The sequence below is a fragment of the Rhinatrema bivittatum genome, chromosome 8, assembly GCF_901001135.1.
Source record: "Rhinatrema bivittatum chromosome 8, aRhiBiv1.1, whole genome shotgun sequence".
Taxonomy (NCBI): Eukaryota; Metazoa; Chordata; class Amphibia; order Gymnophiona; family Rhinatrematidae; genus Rhinatrema; species Rhinatrema bivittatum.
Window position 1 is genome coordinate 248,244,234 of NC_042622.1, and position 22,606 is coordinate 248,266,839.

The following is a 22,606-nucleotide window of genomic DNA, read 5'->3' on the forward strand; positions in this document are numbered from 1 at the left end:
GCTTGGACCGCAATCACAACAGACCAGTGGGTACTATCAGTGATAAAAGACGGTTACGCTCTAGATTTTGCTCATGCCTTCCCCCACCCGAGATTTTTTCCCTCCCCATGCGGGCACACAGTCAAGCGGGAAGCGGTGCATCAGACGTTGGTCGGTTGTCAGAACTGGGGGCTATTGTTCCAGTTCCCGCCTTGGAGCAACGAAGAGGATACTACTCAATATACTTCATCGTTCCAAAGAAAGAAGGTTCGTTTCCGCGCCCATTCTCGATCTAAAGGAGGTCAGTCGTTGTCTCTGGAATCTACACTTCCGCATGGAGACTCTGAGATTCATGATTTGTGTCAGTTCGACCAGAAGAGTTTCTAGCTTCACTGGATCTCACGGAGACGTATCTGCACATCGGGATCCAGTAGGGGCATCAGAAGTACCTTCGATTCTTTGTGCTGGGGAAACACTATCAGTTCCAAGCATTGCCGTTCGGGCTTGTGACGGCTCCCAGAACCTTCACCAAGATAATGGTGGTAGTGGTGGCCCAATTGCGTCGGGAGGGGCTATTAGTCCATTTGTACCTGGACGATTGGCTGATACGGGCAAAGTCAGAGGAGTTGTGCAGGGCGGCGATTCGACGAGTCCTACAACTGTTGCACTCGCTCGGCTGGGTAGTCAATATGACCAAAAGTCACCTACAACCCTCTCAGTCACTGGAGTTTTTGGGAGCATTATTCGACACGCGACAAGGCAAAGTTTTCCTCTCTCTGGACCGCTGTTGCAAGTTATGAGGATAGGTTACGGCCTTCCTGCACATGCAGCCGCCGACAGTCTGGGACTACCTACAGTTGATTGGCTGCATGACCTCTACTCTGAAATTGGTCCCGTGGGCTTTTGCGCACATGCGTCCCTTGCAGTCGGTGTTACTTTCCCGCTGGAGACAGGTATCTGAGCAGTTCCAGCTTCCCTTGCCTCTGACGGCCGCAGCACGTTCCAGCCTGAGATGGTGGCTGCAACTGGACAATCTGCTGCAGGGGGTCTCGATTGTGGCCCCGGAATGGACGGTGGTCACCACAGACACGAGCCTCTCTGGCTGGGGGGCGGTATGCTTACAGCAGTCAGTCCAGGGTCGCTGGTCCCTGATCGAGTCCCGCTGGTCGATCAACTGCTTGGAGACCAGGGCGGTGCGCCTGGCGTTACCGGACTTCCTACCCCTGGTCCAGGGAAAATCGGTCAGAATCCTGTCCGACAACGCGACCACCGTAGCCTATATCAATCGGCAGGGGGGGACTCTGAGCCGCCCGGTAGCCTTAGAAGCCCGGCTCCTAATTCAGTGGGCGGAAAGGTATCTTCTCCGCATCGCCACGTCTCATATCGCAGGGGTAGACAATATTCACGCGGACTTTCTGAGTCGTTATCAACTGGACCCAAGAGAGTGGGAACTGGCGGACAACGCCTTTCAGCTTCATCTGCGACAGGTGGGGACGACCGGCCATGGATCTAATGGCGACCTTTCAGAATGCCAAGGCGCCCCGCTTCTTCGCCCGTCGCAGGGAACCAGGGGCGGAAGGGGTGGATGCCCTGGTGCTCCCTTGGCCGACGGCAATCCTCCTGTATGTCTTTCCTCCCTGGCCTCTCATAGGCAAAGTCCTGCGTCGCATAGAGGATCATCCCACGGAGGTCATCCTGGTAGCTCCAGAGTGGCCTCGAAGGCCGTGGTTCATGGACCTCTGTCAACCTGTCAGTGGAAGTGCCCCTCCGGTTACCGGTGTTACCGAATCTTTTTCATCAGGGCCCCGTCTGTTTTGATCAGGTAGTTCGCTTTTATCTAGTGGCTTGGCTTATGAGAGGCGCCGGCTGAAGGGAAAAGGTTATTTGGATGCAGTGGTGGCCACCCTCTTGCGGTCGCGCAAGGCCTAGACTTCGCTCTCATATATGTGTGTCTGGAAAGTTTTTGAGACTTGGTGTGTGTCTCGTGCGATCCGTCCTACTCGGGCAACTATTCCTGATATCTTGGCTTTTCTTCAGGGGGGGCTTGGCTAAGGGGCTGTCTTGTAGCTCTCTGCGAGTACAGGTGGTGGCCCTTGGTTCCTTGCGTGCTCGGTGGATGGGGGACCGTTGGCATCTCACCCTGATCTGGTATGATTCCTGAAGGGAGCAACGCATCTGCGCCCACCGGTGACTGTACCTTGTCCCTTCCTGGAACTTAAACTTAGTTCTCAAGGTCTTGTGTGCGCCCCCGTTCGAACCCCTGAAGAGCCTCTCTGAAGGATCTGACTTTGAAAGTCGTATTTTTGGTGGCAATCACCTCGACTAGAAGAGTCTCGGAGCTTCAGGCCCTATCCTGTAGGGAACCATTCTTGCAGATCTCTGAGTCGGGCGTGAGTCTCCGGACTGTCCCTTCGTTCCTTCCCAAGGTAGTACCCACTTTTCATCTGAATCAGTCAGTGGAACTTCCAGCGTTCGTCCATCTCGAAGGTTCGGATAAACCCTCCAAGGAATTGAAGAAGTTGGATGTGCGTAGGGTCCTCTTATGCTATCTTGAAGTCACTAATGGATTCCGAGTTTCGGATCACCTTTTTGTACTTTGGAAGGGTCCCAATAAGGGCAATATGGCGTCTAAGACTACCATTTCACGTTGGTTGAAGGAATCTATAAATTCTGCGTACCTTCTGTGTGGTTGGCCTCTACCCTTGGGGCTGAAAGCGCACTCTACGCGTTCGCAGGCGGCTTCCTGGGCGGAGTGCCATCAGATCTCTCCGGTAGAGATCTGCAGGGGTAGCAACTTGGAAATCTTGGCACACATTCGCGCAACATTATCGTCTGACATTCAGGGTTCCAGGGAGGGTAACTTCGGAGCAGGCGTGTTACGAGCGGGCCTCTCCGTTTCCCACCCCAAGAAGTGAGCTCTGGTACATCCCAGGAGTCTGGACTGATCCGGTACGTACAGGGAAAAGAAAATTAGGTCTTACCTTCGATAATTTTCATTCCTGTAGTACCAAGGATCAGTCCAGAGTCCCGCCCTAGGCTGCAGTAAGTTCGGAGAGTCCGCTGTTCTTGGTTTTTCCTCGCTGAGTTTGGTTGTTTTTTGACAACATTTTGGAATCTGTTCCCTGAGTTCGACTGGGTTAGGTCCTTGTTGGGGGCTGTGACCCATTAGTTCCCAGGTTGACATTCATGTACATAGTTAGACTATATGGGGGTATTGTCCTGCTTTGACATTGTGTAATACTGACAGGCTGTGGGTGGCACCCCCAGTATATATGGCAGAGCCTGTCAAGTTTTGCTCTGTTTCCACCTGCTGGTGCGGAGGCATAACCCAGGAGTCTGGACTGATCCTTGGTACTACAGGAACGGAAATTATCGAAGGTAAGACCTAATTTTCTTTTGGATACCCCTGGCAGTGCTAGCCCGTGTAATAGCCAGGGGACTGGCTCCCTCAGCGACCCGAAAGCTCCCTCTCCATGACTGCGGTTCAGGGAAGTATCCCCATTGGGGAAAGTTAATTTTTTCTGTTTGCATTAAGTTTTGATGGGAAAAAAAAAAAGTTCCTTTTTCTTCTGTCCCACAGCTCCCCAGGAGAATCAGTCTGCTCAGCGGGGTTGGGCCAGACAGGCCAGATTTCAATTTCCTGAAGAGGGGAGAGCTAGCAGCCTTTAGTGGAGCCTTCCCCGGGTGGTGAAGGGCCTCTAGTAAGTGTCTCCGTGGCAGTCCTGGGTCTATTTTTGGCACGGAGGCCATTTTGGGTTTTTTTTTCAGCTTCCACGAGGCTCCCCGACGGTGCTGGAGCTGATTTTTCCCGACGATTTTTTGGGGAAACATCAGTCCTCCAAGGCAGCACTTGATTTCTCCTGGGGGGGAGTGCCCTTGGACCCCTTTTGGAGTGGTACAATGGCAGAGAAGCCACTGGTGGAACCCTGCAGGGCTTGTGGGGTATGGTCTGCCTATTTGAACACCCTCTCACTTTGCACTACTTGTGCTGTGGGAGGGGGTCTTCAGCTAAGGGTTCTAAGCCTTGGAAGGTCACCGGAACTGGGTCCAAAGGTAGTGCTTCGGCACCCGCTGCTCCCCCTGCGGGAAAAGATTCCCAGGATGACCTTCCTCCGCTGTCTCCCGCGGTGTGGGAACCGAGACCGGAGGACTTGAGGGACACGGAGTTGGACTCCAGTGGTGATGAAGCTAGCCCAGGCAGTTTTTCACCAGAATGTGTGCTCCTAATGCATAAGGCATTCCTGGCAAGGAAGTTTGCGAAGCATAGATCCCTGGAGGGAAGTGTGGGGGCCCCAAAGCGTCCCCATCTAAGAGCGGACAATTATATTTCCTGCGCTGCCTTGGCACGGAAAGATTTGGATGGCTTGTACGACCCGTTGGGGGAAGAGGTTCCTCCTTCCCCAGGTGACCCCGCTGATGATCAGGGGGAGGTTCTCCTGGACTTGGATGCGGGCGATGGCGACCAGTGTCAGGTGGACCCTGGCCCGGAAGGCGACGATCCCCACGTAGTCCGGTTGTTCAAGAAAGAGGAGCTACAGCCCTTTATTCCCCAGGTGCTGGAGGAACTGGGGGTGAAACTCTCTCTGGAGTAATCAGTGACCGGGGGCCACCTAGCGCCTTTCCCATCCCGTAGAAGATTCAGAAGCTCATCAGCCGTGAGTGGGAGTCCCCGGACACAGGCCTTAAGGTTGGCCAGGCAATGCAAAAGTTATATCCGCTACTTGATGAGCACTTTGAACGCCTTAAGGTCCCTAAGGTGGACGCGGTGGTATTGGCAGTCACTAGGAAAACTGCCATCCCAGTGGCAGGGGCTGCGGCGCTTCGAGATATGCAAGACCGCAAGCTGGAATTGCAGCTGAAACTCTTGTTCGAAGTCTCCTCGTTGGGCCTTTGGGAGGCGGTGTGCGCAAGCATGATGCAGCGGGCATGTTTATGTTGGATTCAGAAATCACAGGAAGCAACGTCCTCTGGTGTCCTGTCCACATCTCAGGCGGCCGCTTATGTGGCAGATGCCTTATATAACCTGGTGCGTGTGTTTGCCCGGACCATGGTTTCTTCGGTTGTGGCTCGATGGCTTCTGTGTCTCTGCCATTGGGCAGCGAAAGCTTCCTCTAAGTCGCAATTGTGTAATCATCCCTTTCAGGGGAAATTACTATTTGGAGAGGATTTGGACCAGCTGATGAAATCTCTGGGAGAATCCAAGGGCAATAAGTTGCCGGAACATAGGAAGCCCTTTAAGAAGCCCTTCGTTCCATGGACCTGGTTTCGGGACCCCGAAAATACAGATCAGAGAGAAGTGCTCCTTCTAGTGCCAGGCAGTTCACTTCTCGTCCACAGTCCTTTTGCGGCGCCGGCCCACATGCGAGGACCTGGAACTGGTAAACCTGCTCAATGAAATCAGGCCTGCCCACCCCTCGTGTGGGACGATTGGGGGCAGGTTGTCCCATATTTACGAGGAGTGGGCCAAGATCACTTCAGATCCCTGGGTGCTGGACGTGGTAAAGGACGGTTACGCCTTAGAATTTTCTCGGCCTCTCAGGGAGGTTTTCCTGGAATCGCGCTGCATTTCCCGCAACAAGCGGGCTGCGGTGGAAGGCACCCTACAAAGATTGTTGGACCTGCAGGCTATCGTTCCCTTACCGCCGGAAGAGCAGGGAAGGGGGCGGTATTCCATTTATTTCATGGTTCCCAAGAAAGAGGGGACTTTCCGCCTAATTCAGGACCTGCAAAAGGTGAATCACAGCCTGAAGGTCCCCCACTTTTGGATGGAGACTCTCCGAACTGTTATCGCGGCGGTCCAGAAGGGGGAATTCCTCGCCTCCCTGGATCTCACTGAGGCATACCTGCACATCCCGATTCGCAGCGATCATCGGAAGTTCTTGCGACATTTCCAGTTCTGAGCGCATCCATTTGGCCTGGCGACGGCCCTGCGCACCGTTACCAAGGTGATGGTCATGGTGGCCGTGGCCCTCCAGCAGAAAGGGGTGATGGGTCACCCGTATTCGACGATGGATGATTGAGCCAAGTCAGAAGAGGACTGTGTGCGGGCGGTACGCTGGGGTGACCCATTGCCTTCAGTCCCTCGTTTGGGTGATCAACGAGGCGAAGAATTCATCTCTGACCTCTTCCCAGCCCCTGGAATATTTGAGAGCCTGCTTTGACACCTTCCTGGGCAGGGTGTTCCTTACAATGGACAGGTTGTGCAAATTGCAGCAGCAAATGTGTCTTCTACTGCATCTCCCGATCCCCAGAGTGTGGGACTATCTAGAAGTCCTAGGGTCCATGGCATCGACTTTGGAGTTGGTTCGTTGGCCTATACTCACCTGAGACCATTGCAGATGGAACTCCTTGACCCAGTGGAATCTGGTGTCTGAGCAGTACCAGTTACTGTTGCTGTTGTCACAGCAGGCCCGGTCCAGCCTGGAGTGGTGGCTGTTGGAAGCTAACTTGCAAAAAGGGAATGCCCCTCGACATCCTGGATTGGGTGGTCGTGTCGACAGATGCAAGTCTCCGGGCTGGGGAGCGGTGTGCCTGGGTCATGTGGCCCAGGGTCTCTGGTCCTGCCCGAATGGTCATGGCCCATCAATCACCTAGAGACGAGAGCAGTCCGCAAGGCGGTTGGTAGCATTCCAGTCCCTGGTTCAGGGAAGGATGGTCGTGTCTTCTTGGACAACGCCACCACGGTTGGCTTATCTCAAGCGCCAGGGAGGAACCAGGAGTCCAGCAAGTGCAGGAGGCTCACCTCCTGTTTGCTTGGGCCGAGCTTCATCTGGAAAGAATCGCAGCCTCTCACGTGGCAGGTGTGGACAACGTGCAGGTGGACTTCCTCAGCCATCAGCAGCTGGATCTCGGAGAATGGGAGCTGTCCTGGAGGCTTGGAATCACATTTGTGCCAGATGAGGAGCCCCACAACTGGACCTCATGGCGACCCGCATCAACGTGAAGGACAGATTGGTTCTTCAGCCAGAAGAAGGAAGTTGGGGGCGGGTAGGAATGGACGCTCTAGTTTGCAAATGGCCAACCGGAATCCTCCTGTATGTCTTCCCACCCTGGCCACTGATTGGTCCAGTCTTGCGGCATATAGAAGATCATCCCGGGCTGGTAATCCTCGTGGCCCTGGAGTGGCTTCGGCGGCTGTGGTTTGCCGATCTGGTCCAACTGGCAACCGAAGGTCCATTGCGCGTGGCTCATCTCCCGGACTTCTTATGTCAAGATCCCATCTTTTCGGATTGGGAGGATCGCTTCTCTCCTTGCGGCCTGGCTTTTGAGAGGCGGAGGTTGCGAATGAAGGGGTATTCGGGAATAGGTGATTTCCACCCTGCCTGCAGGCCAGGCGGCCCTTGACTTCTATGGCTTACGTCCGGGTGTGGAAGGTGTTTGAGGTCTGGTGTGTGATCAACAAGGTTTACTGCCGTTGTTGGTATCCATTCCTCAGGTTTTGGCTTTCTGCAGCAGGGGTTGTCTAAAGGCTTGGCTTATAGTTCCCTGCGGGTTCAGGTTTCAGCTCTGGGGTCGGATAGTGTGCAGAACCCTGGCCAGCCACCCAGATGTAACCCGTTTTCTGAAAGGGATAAAGCATCCTGTGTCCTCCGATTCGTGCCCGGAGTGGAAACTCGACCTAGTGTTATGGGCGCTCTGTGATCCCCCTTTGAGCCTCTGGGGGCACGCCTCTCTGAAGGACCTCACCTTGAAGACAGTGTTTTTGGTGGCCATCTGCTCCGCGAGGCGTATTTCAGAATTGCAGGCCCTGTCCTGTAGGGATCCCTTCCTGTGCATTTTGGCGGATAAGGTGTCCCTGCATACAGTGCCCTCCTTTTTGGTGACAGTGGTGTCTGTCTTCCATGTTAATCAGACTGTGGAGTTGCCCGGTTTTCCCGAATGGTCTCGTGACTCGACTTCGGGAAGGGATCAGCTTCTTCTTGATGTTCTCCGGATTCTCCGTCATTTGAAGGACATTTAACTCCTTTCGGAAGTTGGACCACCTTTTTGTTTTGTTTGGGGGTCTGAGGAAGGGTGAGAAATCATCCAAGGCCTCCTTGGCTCGCTGGCTGAAGGAAACGATTTGCTTGGCTTACATTGGTAAGGGGCGATCCGTACCTGCCGGATTGAAAGCTCACTTGACGAGGGCACAAGCGGCTTCTTGGTGGAGTGTCAGTTGTTGTCGCCTGAAGAAATTTGTAGGGCCACAGTCTGGTCCTCCCTGCATACCTTTACAAGACATTACCATCTGGATGTCAGGGCTCCGGACCAAGCCCTTTTTGGAGAAAGTGTTCTGCGAGCGGGTCTTTCGGGTTCCCACCCGGTGTAATGTGGCTTTGGTACATCCCACTGGTCTGGACTGATCTGGGTATGTACAGGAAAGGAAAATTTGGTTCTTACCTGCTAATTTTCATTCCTGTAATACCACAGATCAGTCCAGGAACCCACCCGCGTGTTACTGCCGAAACACTGATTTACCTGCACTTTAGCCACTGTACATAAAAAATCTATCAGAATTGCAACTAGGACAATTCGGTGATAGGAACTGTGGTTCGGACCTGGTGTCTTCAGGTTCGAGTCCTTTTTTTGTTTCTGGCCCTTGAGGGTTTTTTTCTTTCATGTTTGCCCTTTTTTGGGAGTTGTTTCTTGGCTTGGGTATGGTTCGACACCTTCCTGGGCACCTGAGAAGCTGCAGGTGGCACACTTGATATAAAGCAGTGCCTCAAAGTTTTGTTCTCTGCCTCCATCTGCTGGTGGGAGTGCATAACCCACTGGTCTGGACTGATCTGTGGTATTACAGGAATGAAAATTAGCAGGTAAGAACCAATTTTCCTTTTTAAGTGAAGATTTTTAAATTGGCGCTTGGGAAGTATTGCTGCTTGCCTTGTGTATTTTCCAAGTACTGTACACTACCCAAAGACTGGAGTCTGTTATTTCTGGTTGGACTCTATGGAGGTGTTTGACACTGCCAACATTAAGCTCATTATCTTTCAACCCTCCCTGCTAACCTTAACCTTAAATTATCCTCATCAACAAGTCATTTATGTACATATGTTATATACTATAATCAAATGTTCCATGTAATCCTGTTATTTCTGTTATAATTCGTTATATTTATTACAATGTTATAATTTATTATATTTATTACAATGTTATAATGTAAAATAGGGCTGTTACTACCCTATTCTTTTAGTTATCTGGAAACCGATGTGATATCTCGATCGAACGTCGGTATATAAAAGAAATAAATAAATAAAATAAATAAATTATCCCTCATAATGAAGGATTGTGAGGGTTCTTTCTTGTGGGAGCAGACTTCCTGAGGTGACTCATGCCTCATCATAAATATGTTATTTATTTAAAGTATTTAGTACCCACATCTCCAATTATAGGTTGGGGCAGGGAACAATAAAACATACATAATTAGAAAACAACACAGGACAAAGTAAAAACACACCAAATAATCATACAATAACGAATCATTAAACAAAATGCCAAAATAATAGCAGGAATCTTGATACTAAAGGTGGAATATCTGGTGGACAGAAATTCAGGGAGATATAAGAGGTCAATATTTATTGTTGGTGAAGGCTTTAAGAAACAAATCGATTTTTAGAAGTTTCTTAAAGTTTTCACTTTCCAGGGCCAAGTAAGTATAACTTGGCAGGGAGTTCCACAATGTGGGGTCATAAATAGAAAAGAAGCCCGCCCTTGTGACTGAGAGGCGAGCCCCTCGAGGGGAAGGAATATCCAAGAGATACTGACCAGAAGAGCACAGAAAGCATGAAGGGGCGTGAATACGCAATGTGGACTCGATCCAGGGAGATGAAATATTGTAAAGAAGGTTCTGAATAATGACAGCAGTTTTATATTGTAAATAAAACTGTATTGGTAGCCAACACATGGGCCGATACAGTAAAGTCCGCGGGAGAGCGGATGAACACCCGCTCTCCCGGCGCGCGTGATTCACTATGCAAATTAGGCAGCGCGGTAGAAACGAGAAAAAGGAGGCGCTAGGGACACTATCGCGTCCCTAGCGCCTCCTTTTTGACAGGAGCGGCGGCTGTCAGTTCTCGAGCCTGCTGACAGCTACGGGCTCAGAAACTGGACGCCGGCAAAATTGAGCGTCCGGTTTTCAGCCCGGCAGCTGGAAGCTGAATTCAAATTTTTTTTTTTTTTTTACTTTTTTTTTACTCTTCGGGACCTCCGACTTAATATCACCATGATATTAAGTCGGAGGGTGAACAGAAAAGCAGTTTTTGCTGCTTTTCTGTGCACTTTCCCGGTGCCGGAAGAAATTATCAGCCTGACAGTGACTTAAGAACAGGCATAATATGATCTCTGAGTGTGCTTGTGAGTAACCGGGCTGCAGAGTTTTGTTTTATTTGCAAGGGGCAAATTGTTGAAAATAGCAAAGCGATGTAAAGAGAATTGCAATAGTCTAGTCCTGTGAGGACTAGTGCTTGTTGGATGGTATGGAAATTAACTGATTCCAGAAAATATTGAGGTGATGTAACTTTAATTTAAAAAAAGAACTCTGAACACCTGATTGGACTTGGACTATCGTTGATAGTCTAGGATTAACGTATACTCCAAGATCACATGCTTTGTTTGCAAATGTTGTGGGCAAAGTATACGCTTGCTGTTGCCCTAAAAGAATGATTTCAGTTTTTGGGTTTTTTTTTACATTAAGGGTTAACTTGTTTGGCCAAAGCCAATACTTAATAGAAAACCAGGCACAGGGAAAGAAATGATTAGCAGCAGACTAGGCTGCCAACAGGGGGAAGGAGAACATGAAAATCATCAGCTTACAGAACAACTACTAATCATAGCAATCGGCAACCTAGTTTAAGACCACTAATTTCTCTGGAATCTTTTCCTTCTACTCAGGACTTTCACAGTCACCTGACGAGAAGCGAGGTGGTGGGTTACTTGGGAGCCGATGGGACACCAACACTCAGCGTAGGTATCAGGCATGTGATAGTATGAATTGGTTGCCACGATAGTTTTCACCTGTCATTCACCAGTTTGAAATCATGTAAGGGTCAGGCTGAGCCAAGCCTAATTTTTCCCCAGTACATCTGTAGTTCAGAATTTATTAAAGCCTCCTTTCCTGTGCTAGTGCCTCAGCTGGCAGAGCACCCTGCTGAAAAGTTGGCTCAATCTTTAGGTGCTTAAAGGCCAGTCACGGCTCCAGCTTTAAGACCCAGCAGAAGGACTGACAGTGGTACTCAAGACTTAAATATTATCATTTTATTTAATCAGGCAAATTTGATATAGATGACAAGAACTACCCAGCCAAACACCAAGGTTCTTAGAATGCATTGATTTCCAGTATCACATTTTAGACAGTGTATTAATGTGATGCTAATATGTTGAAGCCTTGATAATAGTGCAGGTCATGTAGTGATAATCAAAACTACCACATTTTGAAGACCTTATTTAGTACTTGCTTTTTTTTGTTATCAAGACAGCTTCCAGCCATCATTATATTGTTCAGACTTGCCCATAAGAGAATGAGGTACATTTCTAAACAGGTATTTCACTCCAAAGGTTTTACGGGTAGATAGAATTGATCCCTTTGGAGATGGCAAGGAGAGGCAGGCATTGACTATTCCTTTTTCAACTCAGTGGCTGTTTCCATGATTCTTTTATATCTTCCAGTTGTTAACGGTCCTGCGAGCTTTCCTCCTGCCGGACACGACTGGGAGATGCAGACTCAGCTGCTGCTATTGAGGAGGAGGTAATGTTGGTAAGAGGGTGGCAGGAGAGTCTCACACTTGGTATTTTCCATGTGGCTATCTCTGGGTCTGAACCGTTTACCTCTTTAAAAGACATTGAGCAGGAGAGGCAGCACCCTTGGTAGAGCTTTTGGGAGACCCCTCATCTAGCTCTCCCGCCCCTTATTGCTTCAGCAAAATCTAGTTTCTGCTGAATCTCACCCAGAAACCATAATTATTTGTACTTTGACTGCTGATTAGTACCTTACTGCTGATTGTTATTATGTTGTATGGAGAGGGCCTATGGGCATGTTAGACTACAGTTTAATAAAAAGGGTCATTCCTAGAGCAGTGAGGAAGTTGGTGTAGTGTTCATCCTGATATTCAGAGAAAACAATCAGAAATGCAACCTACCATTAAAGTGTGTGTGTGTGTGTGTGTGTGTGGGGGGGGGGGGGGGGGGATAGGGGTATGGAAACCTACCATTGTGTGTGTGGGGAAGATAGGGTATGAAACCAACCATTAAAGTGTGTGTGTTTGTGGGGGGGGGGGGGAAGATAGGGTATGAAAACCTACCATTAAAGTATGTGTGTTGTGTGTGTGGGGGGGGATAGGGTATGAAAGCTACCATTAATGTGTGTGTGGGGAAGATAGGGTATGAAACCTACATTAAAGTATGTGTGTGTTTGGGGGGGGGGGGGGGAGGATAGGGTATGAAAACCTACCATTAATGTGTGTGTGTGTGGGGAGAATAGGGTATGAAACCTACCATTAATGTGTGTGTGTGTTGGGGGGGGGGGGGATAGGGTATGAAACCTACCATTAATGTGTGTTGTATGTGTGTGGGGGGCAAGGGGAGAATAGGGGTATGAAACCTACCATTATTGTGTGTGTATGTGTGTGTGGGGAGAATAGGGTATGAAACCTACCATTAATGTGTGTGTGTGTGGGGGGGGGGGGAAGGGGGGGGAGGATAGGGTATGAAACCTACCATTAATGTGTGTGTGTGGGGAAGATAGGGTGGATTCCAACTTCCATTTTTTCTTTCAGATTTGCCAGAACCTTTTCCTTCGAGGCCTCTCCGTGGTAGGCTGGTATCACAGCCACCCTTCCAGCCCTGCTGTGCCATCCCTGCAGGACATTGACATGCAGATTGGATTACCAGCTAAAATTGCAAGGCAGCAACAACAGCTTCCAGCCCTGCCTGCACTGATCTCTGGTAACAAGCCTAGAAGGGTGGGGCTTTCACTCAAACCCTGCTTCACTTCATGACCAAGCAGCTCCTTAACATCCCTCTTCCCCAGCTGGTGTTTGCAGAGGAGGGAGACCTTGTTCTCTCAAGGTGTCATTTCTGCATTACCCAATAGTAGTAATATTAAAGAGGGGGAGGGATGGCAAATTATTTTACCCTCCCCTCTGCTCTGCTGAAGTTCTTTGTGTTGCACAGGCATTGCCCATTCATCTAATTTTCAAGTTCCAGGCAGCACTATCTGCCTCATGTAACAAGCCCAAGTTTCCTGTTTTGAAGAAAATCCAGGAATGTACAGGCTGATGAGTTCTCTCTCTTCCTGCCCCCAGCTCCTTATCACCATGGCAAACCAGGGTGCAGAGTCTAAAATTTCACCCTTCTGGGTCATTGCCACCTGCAGAGGTAGGTTCCTGGCAAAGATTAATCCGTTCCTGTTCTGCTGGAGGGGATTGGGGGGTTTATGGTGTTTCTCGGGACAGAGGTTTTCTGTGCTGTCTAGTGTTAAAACACATAACTTTTTGTCTTTCATCCCTTGTGACTAGCAAAGGCCAAATGATTATGGAATCCCAATGGAGGTAGAAATGACATACATGCAGGATGGCTTCTTAACCAGCGATGTTCTCCATGAGATGGTAAGACCCAGCCTTTAACAGGTACAGGGTCTATTCGCATCATGTAAACAAGTCTCACCCTCTTTTCTTAATATAAAGTACAGCCAATAAACCGCCCTATGTCAGGACCCCACCATTTGTTTAGGTGAATTGTGGAGTTGGTTTCTCAGGCAGGATGTTCTTTCACTGCAGATGCTGCTTGTTGAATTTTATAAAGGAGCCCCAGACCTGGTGAAGTTTCAAAACATTTGGAAGCAAGACCAAACCTACTTAGAAAAAACTGAAGGTCATACCTTATTTCTCTTTCATCTTCTATGGCCCACTTTCTGGTGTGCTTGTGCCTGTACTGAATGCTAACATAATGCTTAAACCAAGCCTAGGAGGCCTGCAAGCGAAAGGCCATGGGCTTAACATCACTCCTGGGGCCTGGCTTAAGACTAGGAATGTAATGATCTTGTTCATCTCCAACTCCCTGCTAACGTGGCATAGTTCAGTACTGTTAGGATTAAATTCCTGCCTCTAAATAGGTACTGAAGATTATTTACTTATACATATATCCTAAAATTAATTCAGTGCTTTATTTCAGATAAGTAAAGCAAATGGTATTAAGCAACATCTACAAAAGAAAAAAAATTAAAACAATTTTTCCTCCTTTAATAGATTTTTATTTTCTACATACCAGTTACTCTGCTAGTCAGCCAGGACTATTACTAGCTAAACATATTTCTCAAATCCAAGTGGAACAGGTTGAGGTAGTAGTAGTGGTACATATACATTATACAGTCCACTTCAGTAAACTATGCACTTGAAGAGTTATAGATGCAATGCTGGAGTATAACATCTCTGCTTCATTTTCAGGGCTCCCTTGCCTGCAGAACTCCCAAAGATCAGGGGTTTAAACATGTCCTAGAACAGATTTACAGCCTGCTCAAGCACATTAGCTGACCTCAACAGCAAAGCAGAAGTGCATCAGGTGGCCCTCCATCATCGCACAGCTAATGCACCATAATTAGACAGGCTGCAAGAATAGCATCATACGTTTTCTCTACAGCCAGCAGTAGTGATCCTGCACTGTGAAACTCTCTCCTATATATCTCGTCACCTCCTGCAGTAGGGCCTGATGTTGGATGCAATCTCTGGTCTTGGAGGGCTGAGTGACTTAGGTGTGAAAAGCAGCTGTAAACGATATATTTCTCCTTATTCTGCTGTAGGCTTCAAGGGTTAAAATTTAAATATCACCTCTTTCCTGCTACGAGGTGGAGGGGGGGATAGAGCAGACAGTTCTATACTTTGGCATTAGCATTTCTAGTTCCATCACACTGGAGCAGCTGGAAGAAAAAACATCTATTAATTTCAGGGACTATAGGCAACTGCACTGCAGAAATGTGACCTAATCGATAGAACATTCCAGGATGCTGTGGCTATACTACCATCTACAGGTTGTAGAGGAATTGCACTCAGCTGCAGAGTCACATTGTTCTCTTGCTCAGTACTAGCTTTAAACAAAGCGTGAAGGACTCAGATTCCTGTATGGGTGTAAATGATCCTTTTGAAGGGAATGATATTGGAAAAAATTTCTGCAACTGTTTGAAACCGCTCTCTTTGTCATTGTTGGAAGATGTAGAAACTTGCTAAGCTATTCTTAAATTCTATTTAAAGTTGATGGAACATGTGGTTTTATATTAAATTAAGTCTTTGCAACTTATCCATGGCACAATTGCATTCCTGTACAAAAGCATTAAAGATCAAAGTGAAAGGGGGAGAGGGGTTTGAGAAAGTCACTTCTTCTGCAGATAGGCCCCTTTTTCTTAGAGAAGCAATGATACCACAAAACGGGATTTTCGATCTTGATCCAGCAGGTCAGTCCAAACCAGTGGGTTGGGTCCCTCTAGCAGCAGATAGAGACAGAGCACACTCATTTCTGCAGTGACATTACTAAAACTATGTATAGGTGGTGCAGCACAGGGACGACCCAATATTCTTTGCCTCCCACAGATGGTAAGAGTCACTGGCACTGTTGCAGGCCAGACCCCTGCTATGCCAGTTGAGTGAACCATCTAAGAGGGGCACTCAGTCGGGGGGGGGGGGGGGGGGGGGGGGGGAGAATCTCCTGGAAAAAAAAAATAGTCCAACACATCTTGCTACACCAGTCCAGCTCTGACAAATGGGTTTTTTCCCCCTACCAGCAGCAGGAATCCAGTATTTTCTGCTTCCAGCAGATGGTAGACATGGCATGATGCAACATGCCATGGTCTGCTCTCACTCCTGGAGTGTTTGGTTGTGCTTCAGAGGAGCATGATAAAAAAAAAAAAAAAGACTGGGGGATGGCGAGGAAGGGAGAGGACAGAGAAGCTTAATTTGTTTTTTTTCCTTCTAAGAGGAGCTTTTGGTTCCTGTACCTTTTGTGAATTGTTTGTTCCCCACATTGTTTCCTTCCCTCCCTCTCTTGAACAGCCATGGTGGTGTGCAGGACAGCAGCAGTGCAGTGGTAGTGGTGGCTGTCTGGAGGTGAGTGCAGCTGGTGTTGCTGGAACCATGAAAGGGGGGGGGGGGGGTGGAGCAGGAGGAACTGGGGCACTCTTACAGCAAACAGTGTAGTGGCACAGTTAACCAAATGAAAAAATTGGGCTGTGGATTCCATTGCTGCGAGGCCTGTGGAGTCCTTCCAGTGTGGGGAAGAGAGGCCCCATGTGCCTGGCACGACACCAGACGGGGCAGAACCCAGCTCTTGCGCACATGAGAGCTTGGCTCTTCCTTCACCGTTGGCACATAACTGTAGAAGACCCTGACATGCAGTCATCAATTAGGCTCCAGAGGCAGCTGCCATCTTGAATGTTGCCACATGTTCAGGCATGGATGGGCTGTGAGGGGGCAGGAGGCGGGGTGGGGGGAGGTGGATTCTGCTCCTGGTTTGGTGCTGACTATGGCTGAAGGGGGAACTGCATAACTGGATTGACACTGGGAGCGAGGGGGGATTCTTTTCCAGAATATTTCACTTCCTTCACTAAGGCTTATATGCATTCTCCAAACCTGCGGGGCCACAGCTAAGATGGAAGGTGATTGTTTGTCAATTCCCTCTCCCGAGATTCCTGCCAAGAAGATATGGCTGGCGATTGAGGGGCCAGGGGATTCTTGGGAGGAAGCAAGGATGCCAATAGTTTGGCATTGTTGGAGGGGAAACGCTTCACGCTAGCTGAGACAGATTCTATGATTCATCTTTTTTATAGGGACAAGATCGGTTATTTGATTGAGCAGGTGATTTCTTGTTTCCGCCTGGAGGAGATGAAGCCACAGTAGACTCCAGCTTTGAATTCTATAATTAAGGGAAAGAGGAAATCCACAATCACCCTTCTGCTTAACCCGCATGTAGAGCAGAAGATGTTGGCTGAATGGGAATCCCCAGTCAAGCCTTTGGTTTGTTAATTTCCTGCCATCTGTTGTACCCACATCCAGGGGCCTTGGTATAGAGGTTTTTCAGATCCTGTATGGGGATGCTCTGGTTACAGCTGACACCAGGCATACCACCATTGGAGGGGGAGGGGGCACATCAATGAAGGATCAGTTGGCAGTTTGGATTTCCATTTGTTTGGCGGTAGCGGCTGTTGAATCCAACAGCTGCTGGAGAGCATTGAGGTGGCCAGAAGAGAGTCCACAGCAGCTTTTCTGATGGACACTTTGTATGACTTGATCTGAAGCTCCTCACGGACCATGGGCTTTTCGGTTATAGTGTGGCTGCTGACTCTTGATATAAAACCTGCCTGGGGAACTTGTTCTTTGAGGGCAAGCCATTGTTTGGCGAGGATCTGGACCAATTTGTCAAGAATCTCTGAAATCCAAAAGCCCAGTGCTTGCCAGAGGACAAAGGTCGCTCCTTTTGTAGAATGGGCATAGATTGGAGACAATTTTGAGCCTCCAGACCGTAGCAGCTGGGTAGACAGTTTTGAGGGGCCATCTCCTTGGTATATTCTGTTCTAAGAAGGCAGGTACCCAATTTTACCAAGAGTACACTTCAGCCCACACAGTCCTAGGGTACCTGGGGGCACAGTTCAATACGCAGGTAGGACAAATATTCCTCACGGATGAAAGGGTCTGGCCGAAACTCCATCAGATTCAAAGGTTCCTGGAGATGCTAGTTCCCTCCATGTGGGACTATTTGCCAGCACTTGGGTTGATGGCAGCAACCCTGGACTTGGCCCCATGGGTCAGAGCCTACATAGAACTTCTCCAGACATCACTCCTGTCAAGAAGGTCTTCAGAGATTCAGGTCTACAGCATGCAGCTTCTACTGAGTTAGCTGGTATGTGAGTCACTACTTTGGTGGATGGTTCCTTTACATTTGTTGAAGGGAGTCGGCTTAACAACACTGTCCTGAATTTTGATGATGATGGTTGCGAGCCTCGCTGGGGCTCACTGTCAGGATCAGGTGGATCAAGGAACTTGGTGTCCGCTGGAGGCTGGGTGGTCCATCAATAGATTGGAGAGCAGGGCCATTGGGGTTGTATCTGACAACGCAACAGCAGTGGCGAATGCGATTGGGTAGGGAGGAACCCAGAATCTGGAGGGGGGGGGGGTGTTTCAGTGGAGATGTCATTCCTGTTTCCTTGGGTGGAGAGGAACCTATGGTTGCTTTCAGCAGTGCACACTGCCGGTCAGGAAAATGTTCAAACCTACTTCCGCTGCTGAATCTGGTTAGATCCCAGGGAATGGAAGTTAAGCAAGGATGTTTTTTTACTAGATCTGTTGGAGGTAGCAGTTGTCCACCAATGGATTTGATGGTGATCCAGCAGAATACAAAAGGTAGATCATTTTTTCAGTCAGCGACAGGACAAGGGAGTGACGGGCATAGACACCCTAGTACAGCCCTGGCCAGAGCGAGAGCTCCTGTATGTCTTCTCTTCATGGGCACTCATAGGCAGGCTGCTATGGAGAGTAGAACTAGAAAGCAACTAGGTCGTTCTGATTGTGCTGGACTGGCCTCGTGGACTGTAATATGCGGACTGCATGCGGTTGCAAATGGACTGATCCTTTTGCCTTCCGAAGGCATGGGGGTCTTATGGTTCAAGGGCCCGTGCTCAAGGAAGATGATGCTCCTTTCTGTCAGAGTCTGGCTCTTGAGCGTCGACTTTGGAAGAAAGGGTAGTCCTCAGCGGTGATTTCTATGCTGTTTAAGTCTCAGAAATGGTCCACTTTCTTGGCCTATATTTGCGTCTGGCTGAGCAGTTTTGAGGGTCCATATCAGACTTTCCCTATTGGGTACACTGGATCTTGGCCTTTCTTCAGGGTGGTCTAGACAAAGGAGCTTGCCTTAAATTCCTTGAAGGTGCAGGGGGAAGAGATTTCATGGTACCAGGCCCTGCTGGGGAGGTGTTGCTCTAGTGGCTCATTTGGATATGTCCCGCTTCTTGAGGAGCATGAAGAGGTTGTGATCTCATTTTTGACCCATTATTTCCATATGAGATCTTAATTTGTTGCTGAAAGCCCTACTGAGGGCTTCCTTTCAGCCTCTGAAGCAGGCTTCACCAAAGGACCTATCATTGAAAATGCATTCCCGGGGCAGGTCTTGTCTCAAAGGGATCCCTTTTTGGTGATCTCATCGGGTGCAGTCACTTCATCCGGTACCGGCATTTCTGCCTAAAGTGAATTCTGTTTTTCATATCAATCAAATGATTTCCCTCCTGGCTTTTTCTCAAGAGAAGCGTGGGCTGCAGTATTGGTCTCTCAAGGCCTGGACGTGGAGGCTTATTCTGCGATATTTGGAGATTACTAATGACTTCAGCAAGTCTGACAAATTGTTTATCCTGTTTTGAGGTCTACGTAAGGGGGAGGCAGCCTGTAAGGCTGCCCTGGCTCACTGGATAAAGGAAACTATTGTTTTAGCTTATTTCCTCAGCGACAAGAAACCTCCAGCATTAGTGCACGTGAACTCCACCAGGGCACAGTCGGCATCCTAGATGGAGGTGAGGGCTCACAGTAGCTGATAGTTGCAGGACAGCTATGTGCCCATCGCTGAATACCTTTGTGAAGCATTAACAGCTAGATGTGCTTGTGCAGGAGGAAACAGCTTGGGGGGGGGGGGAGAAGTTTTGCAGGCAGCCATCATTTCCTAGCTCCTGGGTAATTGAAGCTTTGGTACTTTCCACTTCTGAGCGCTGGACTAGTGTAGCAGGATGAGATGAAAGGAGAAATTTCCTTTCCTTTTAATGAGGCTTCAGGACCATCTTCCTCTGCATCTCCCAGATGTCAGGGGTCTTCTAGTTCATGGATCAATTGCCATGATCAACCCTTTTCAGATCTATCTTACAGCTTGGCTTATGAAGGGCATGCCTGAGCAAGGCTTACTCTTCTTCAGTCATTTCCACTCTTTTAAAGGCTTGAGAGTTTGACTTTGGCTTACATTTGGGTTTAGCCCATCTTGATGCCTTCTGCAAGGAAAGGTGTTTCCTTAACATTGCAATGTTCCTGGCCTTTTGGCTTTTCTCCAGAAAGGTTTGGAAAAAGGCCTGGCATTGGAGTTCCATGCAGGTTCAGGTTGGAGCTCTGTTCTGTTCCAGGGGACAGTGGTGTGTCTGTGGCTGCTCATTTGGACTGGTCCCCCTTTTTTTTTTTTTAATGGGGAGAACTTTGCCCTCCCTTGCAACCATTGGGATCTCAATTTGGTTCTTAGGGGTTTGGCTGCAACTCTTTTTAGTCCCTGAAACAGGATTCTCTGAAAGATTTTACCTTGAAAGCAGTTTTTGTACTGGCCATTTGTTCAGCTCAATGTATTTCAGAAATTGTAGAAGTCCTTTTCTGATTATTGGTTCTGAATTTGTGTCCTAACATATTCCCCACTTTTTGCCTAATGTCTTGTCAAGTGTTTCATTTGAAATCAGTCTATTACCATTCTGGTCTTTTCAAAGACCAAGTGTCAGGGCAATAAGTAGTACTTAAGGTTTCTGGATGGGTGTCAGGTCCTCCTTAGGTAGTGGGAGTTATCTTTTTTTTTTTTCCATATGACAGATTGTTCATTTTGTTTAGGGAGCCACACAGGAGTGAAGCAGCCTCAAAAGGCACTATTGCCAGATGAATTAGAGAGATGATTGCTTCAGTGCATTTACTTAGGGGTCTGGCACAGTCCTCCTCTCGGGCAGAGACTGTCACAGTTTCTCTTGCAGATAGTTGCAAGGAAGCTATCGGGTTGTCCTTGTATTCTTTTTGCAAGCATTGGACAGCTTATAGCATTGGGAGTTGTGAAAGCAGCCCTTGCTTCCTCCCTCCCTCCCTAAAGTAGAGGGGCTTTGGTACTTGTATTTATTAAAATGTATTAAGCTCTGCGGGCCTAGGCACTGTGCAAAACATACATAAGTCACAAATCTAAACATAGTGCAGAGTTAACTAAAATTATAAATACAGAACAAACTGCCAATACCACAATCACCATGCAAGCTGTTTCATTCCATAAATTTCTGTAAACAGTCAATTACACAAACACTAGTCCCAGCAGGAAAAAAAAAACAAACCCCCCCCCCCCCCCCAAAAAAAAAAAACCAAACCAAAACCCAACCCACTTTGCACTTGTTTGGACTAGACTAATTTGAGCAAGATGAAATGGAAGGAGAACCAGAAAGTTTGGCTTCTTTGCGTTATGCTCAGCCTGTGATTCCACCACTTATCTTTATTTTGAATATATTTCTTGCAAGCCAACTCTGTTGAATTTCCTACTGGGGATGCTTTTCCTCCCCATCCTGTTTTCTGCCTTTGTTTTGTCACTGTTTAATTTTTTTTTTTTTTTTGTATTTTTTAGTCATTTTCATCCATATACAACTTTAGCTGAAATGCAACACATGAGAAGAAGACTATCACTATGGGGTGGATTTTAAAACGAGCGCGAATAGCCTACTTTTGTTTGCGCGCCAGGCGCAAACAAAAGTATCCGCTAAAATCCTGGATCGGCGCGCGCAAGGCTATCGATTTCGTATAGCCGGCGCGCGCCGAGCCGCGCAGCCTACCCCCGTTCCCTCCAAGGCCGCTCCGAAATCGGAGCGGCCTCGGAGGGAACTTTCCTTTGCCCTCCCCTCACCTTCCCCTCCCTTCCCCTACCTAACCCACCCGCCCGGCCCTGTCTAAACCCCCCCCTTACCTTTGTCGGGGGATTTACGCCTCCCGGAGGGAGGCGTAAATCCCCGCGCGTCAGCGGGCCTCCTGCGCGCCGGGACGCGACCTGGGGGCGGGTCCGGAGGGCGCGGCCACGCCCCCGGGCCGTAGCCACGCCCCCGGAACGCTCCCGACACGCCCCGAAAACGCCGCGCGGTTCGGGCCCGCCCCCGACACGCCCCGACACGCCCCCTCTGAAAACCCCGGGACTTACGCGAGTCCCGGGGTTCTGCGCGCGCCGGTAGGCCTATGTAAAATAGGCTTCCCGGCGCGCAGGGCCCTGGTCGCGTAAATCCGCCCGGTTTTGGGCGGATTTACGCGAGCAGGGCTCTGAAAATCCGCCCCTAAGGTTTTGTTCTGATCATAGGCTTGTACCGTTGTTCATACCACAACCAACACTATCCCCTCAGTTACTCTCCTCCTCCTGCCTAGGTAGAACAGTTCGTGTTGCCATTTATCCTGCCTTTAACTCTGGTTGCAAGTTAAATTTCCTAGCGTGTAGCAGATGGACTCAGGAGCAATGGGTATAGTGTACTCCTGATAGCAGATGGAGCTGGAGTCAGATTTCAATCTGATATCAGCACTACTTCCCTGTACGTACCCGGATCAGTCCAGACCATGGGTTGAGCCTCCTGTCCAGCAGATGGAGACAGACCAAAACTGAAAGGGTATCCTATATCAGGACAGAGCCTACCCTGCAGCCCTTCAGTATTTGGCTGTCGCCAGCAGATGACAGACAGCTCACCCTGTGGTTCCGTTAGCTTGCCCTTACCCTGCGGGGCTTCTTCTTTGCTTCTTTTCTTGGTAGGCAAGCTCAAGCAAGTATTGATTGGATTTAATTCTATTAAAAAAAACAAAACAAAACAGATTTTAAATTGTGTCACTTTCTTTGACTGTGTTAGGGAGACAGTCCTGTCTCCCTTGCTCTTGGGGTG

At 48.8% G+C, this 22,606-nt stretch overlaps 1 protein-coding gene across 1 annotated transcript in view; it reads left to right on the plus strand.

The window, feature by feature from the left end:
• Positions 1–15,243, plus strand: part of MPND (MPN domain containing) — a 54,367-nt gene extending 39,124 nt beyond the window's left edge. Inside the window, 9 exon segments of the mRNA XM_029613563.1 lie at positions 10,849–10,894; positions 10,897–10,920; positions 11,628–11,701; positions 12,729–12,830; positions 12,832–12,884; positions 13,257–13,329; positions 13,470–13,559; positions 13,731–13,818; positions 14,392–15,243. Coding sequence (XP_029469423.1) covers positions 10,849–10,894; positions 10,897–10,920; positions 11,628–11,701; positions 12,729–12,830; positions 12,832–12,884; positions 13,257–13,329; positions 13,470–13,559; positions 13,731–13,818; positions 14,392–14,483 — 642 coding nt within the window. The 3' untranslated portion in view covers positions 14,484–15,243.
• Positions 15,244–22,606: the final 7,363 nt, after the last annotated feature.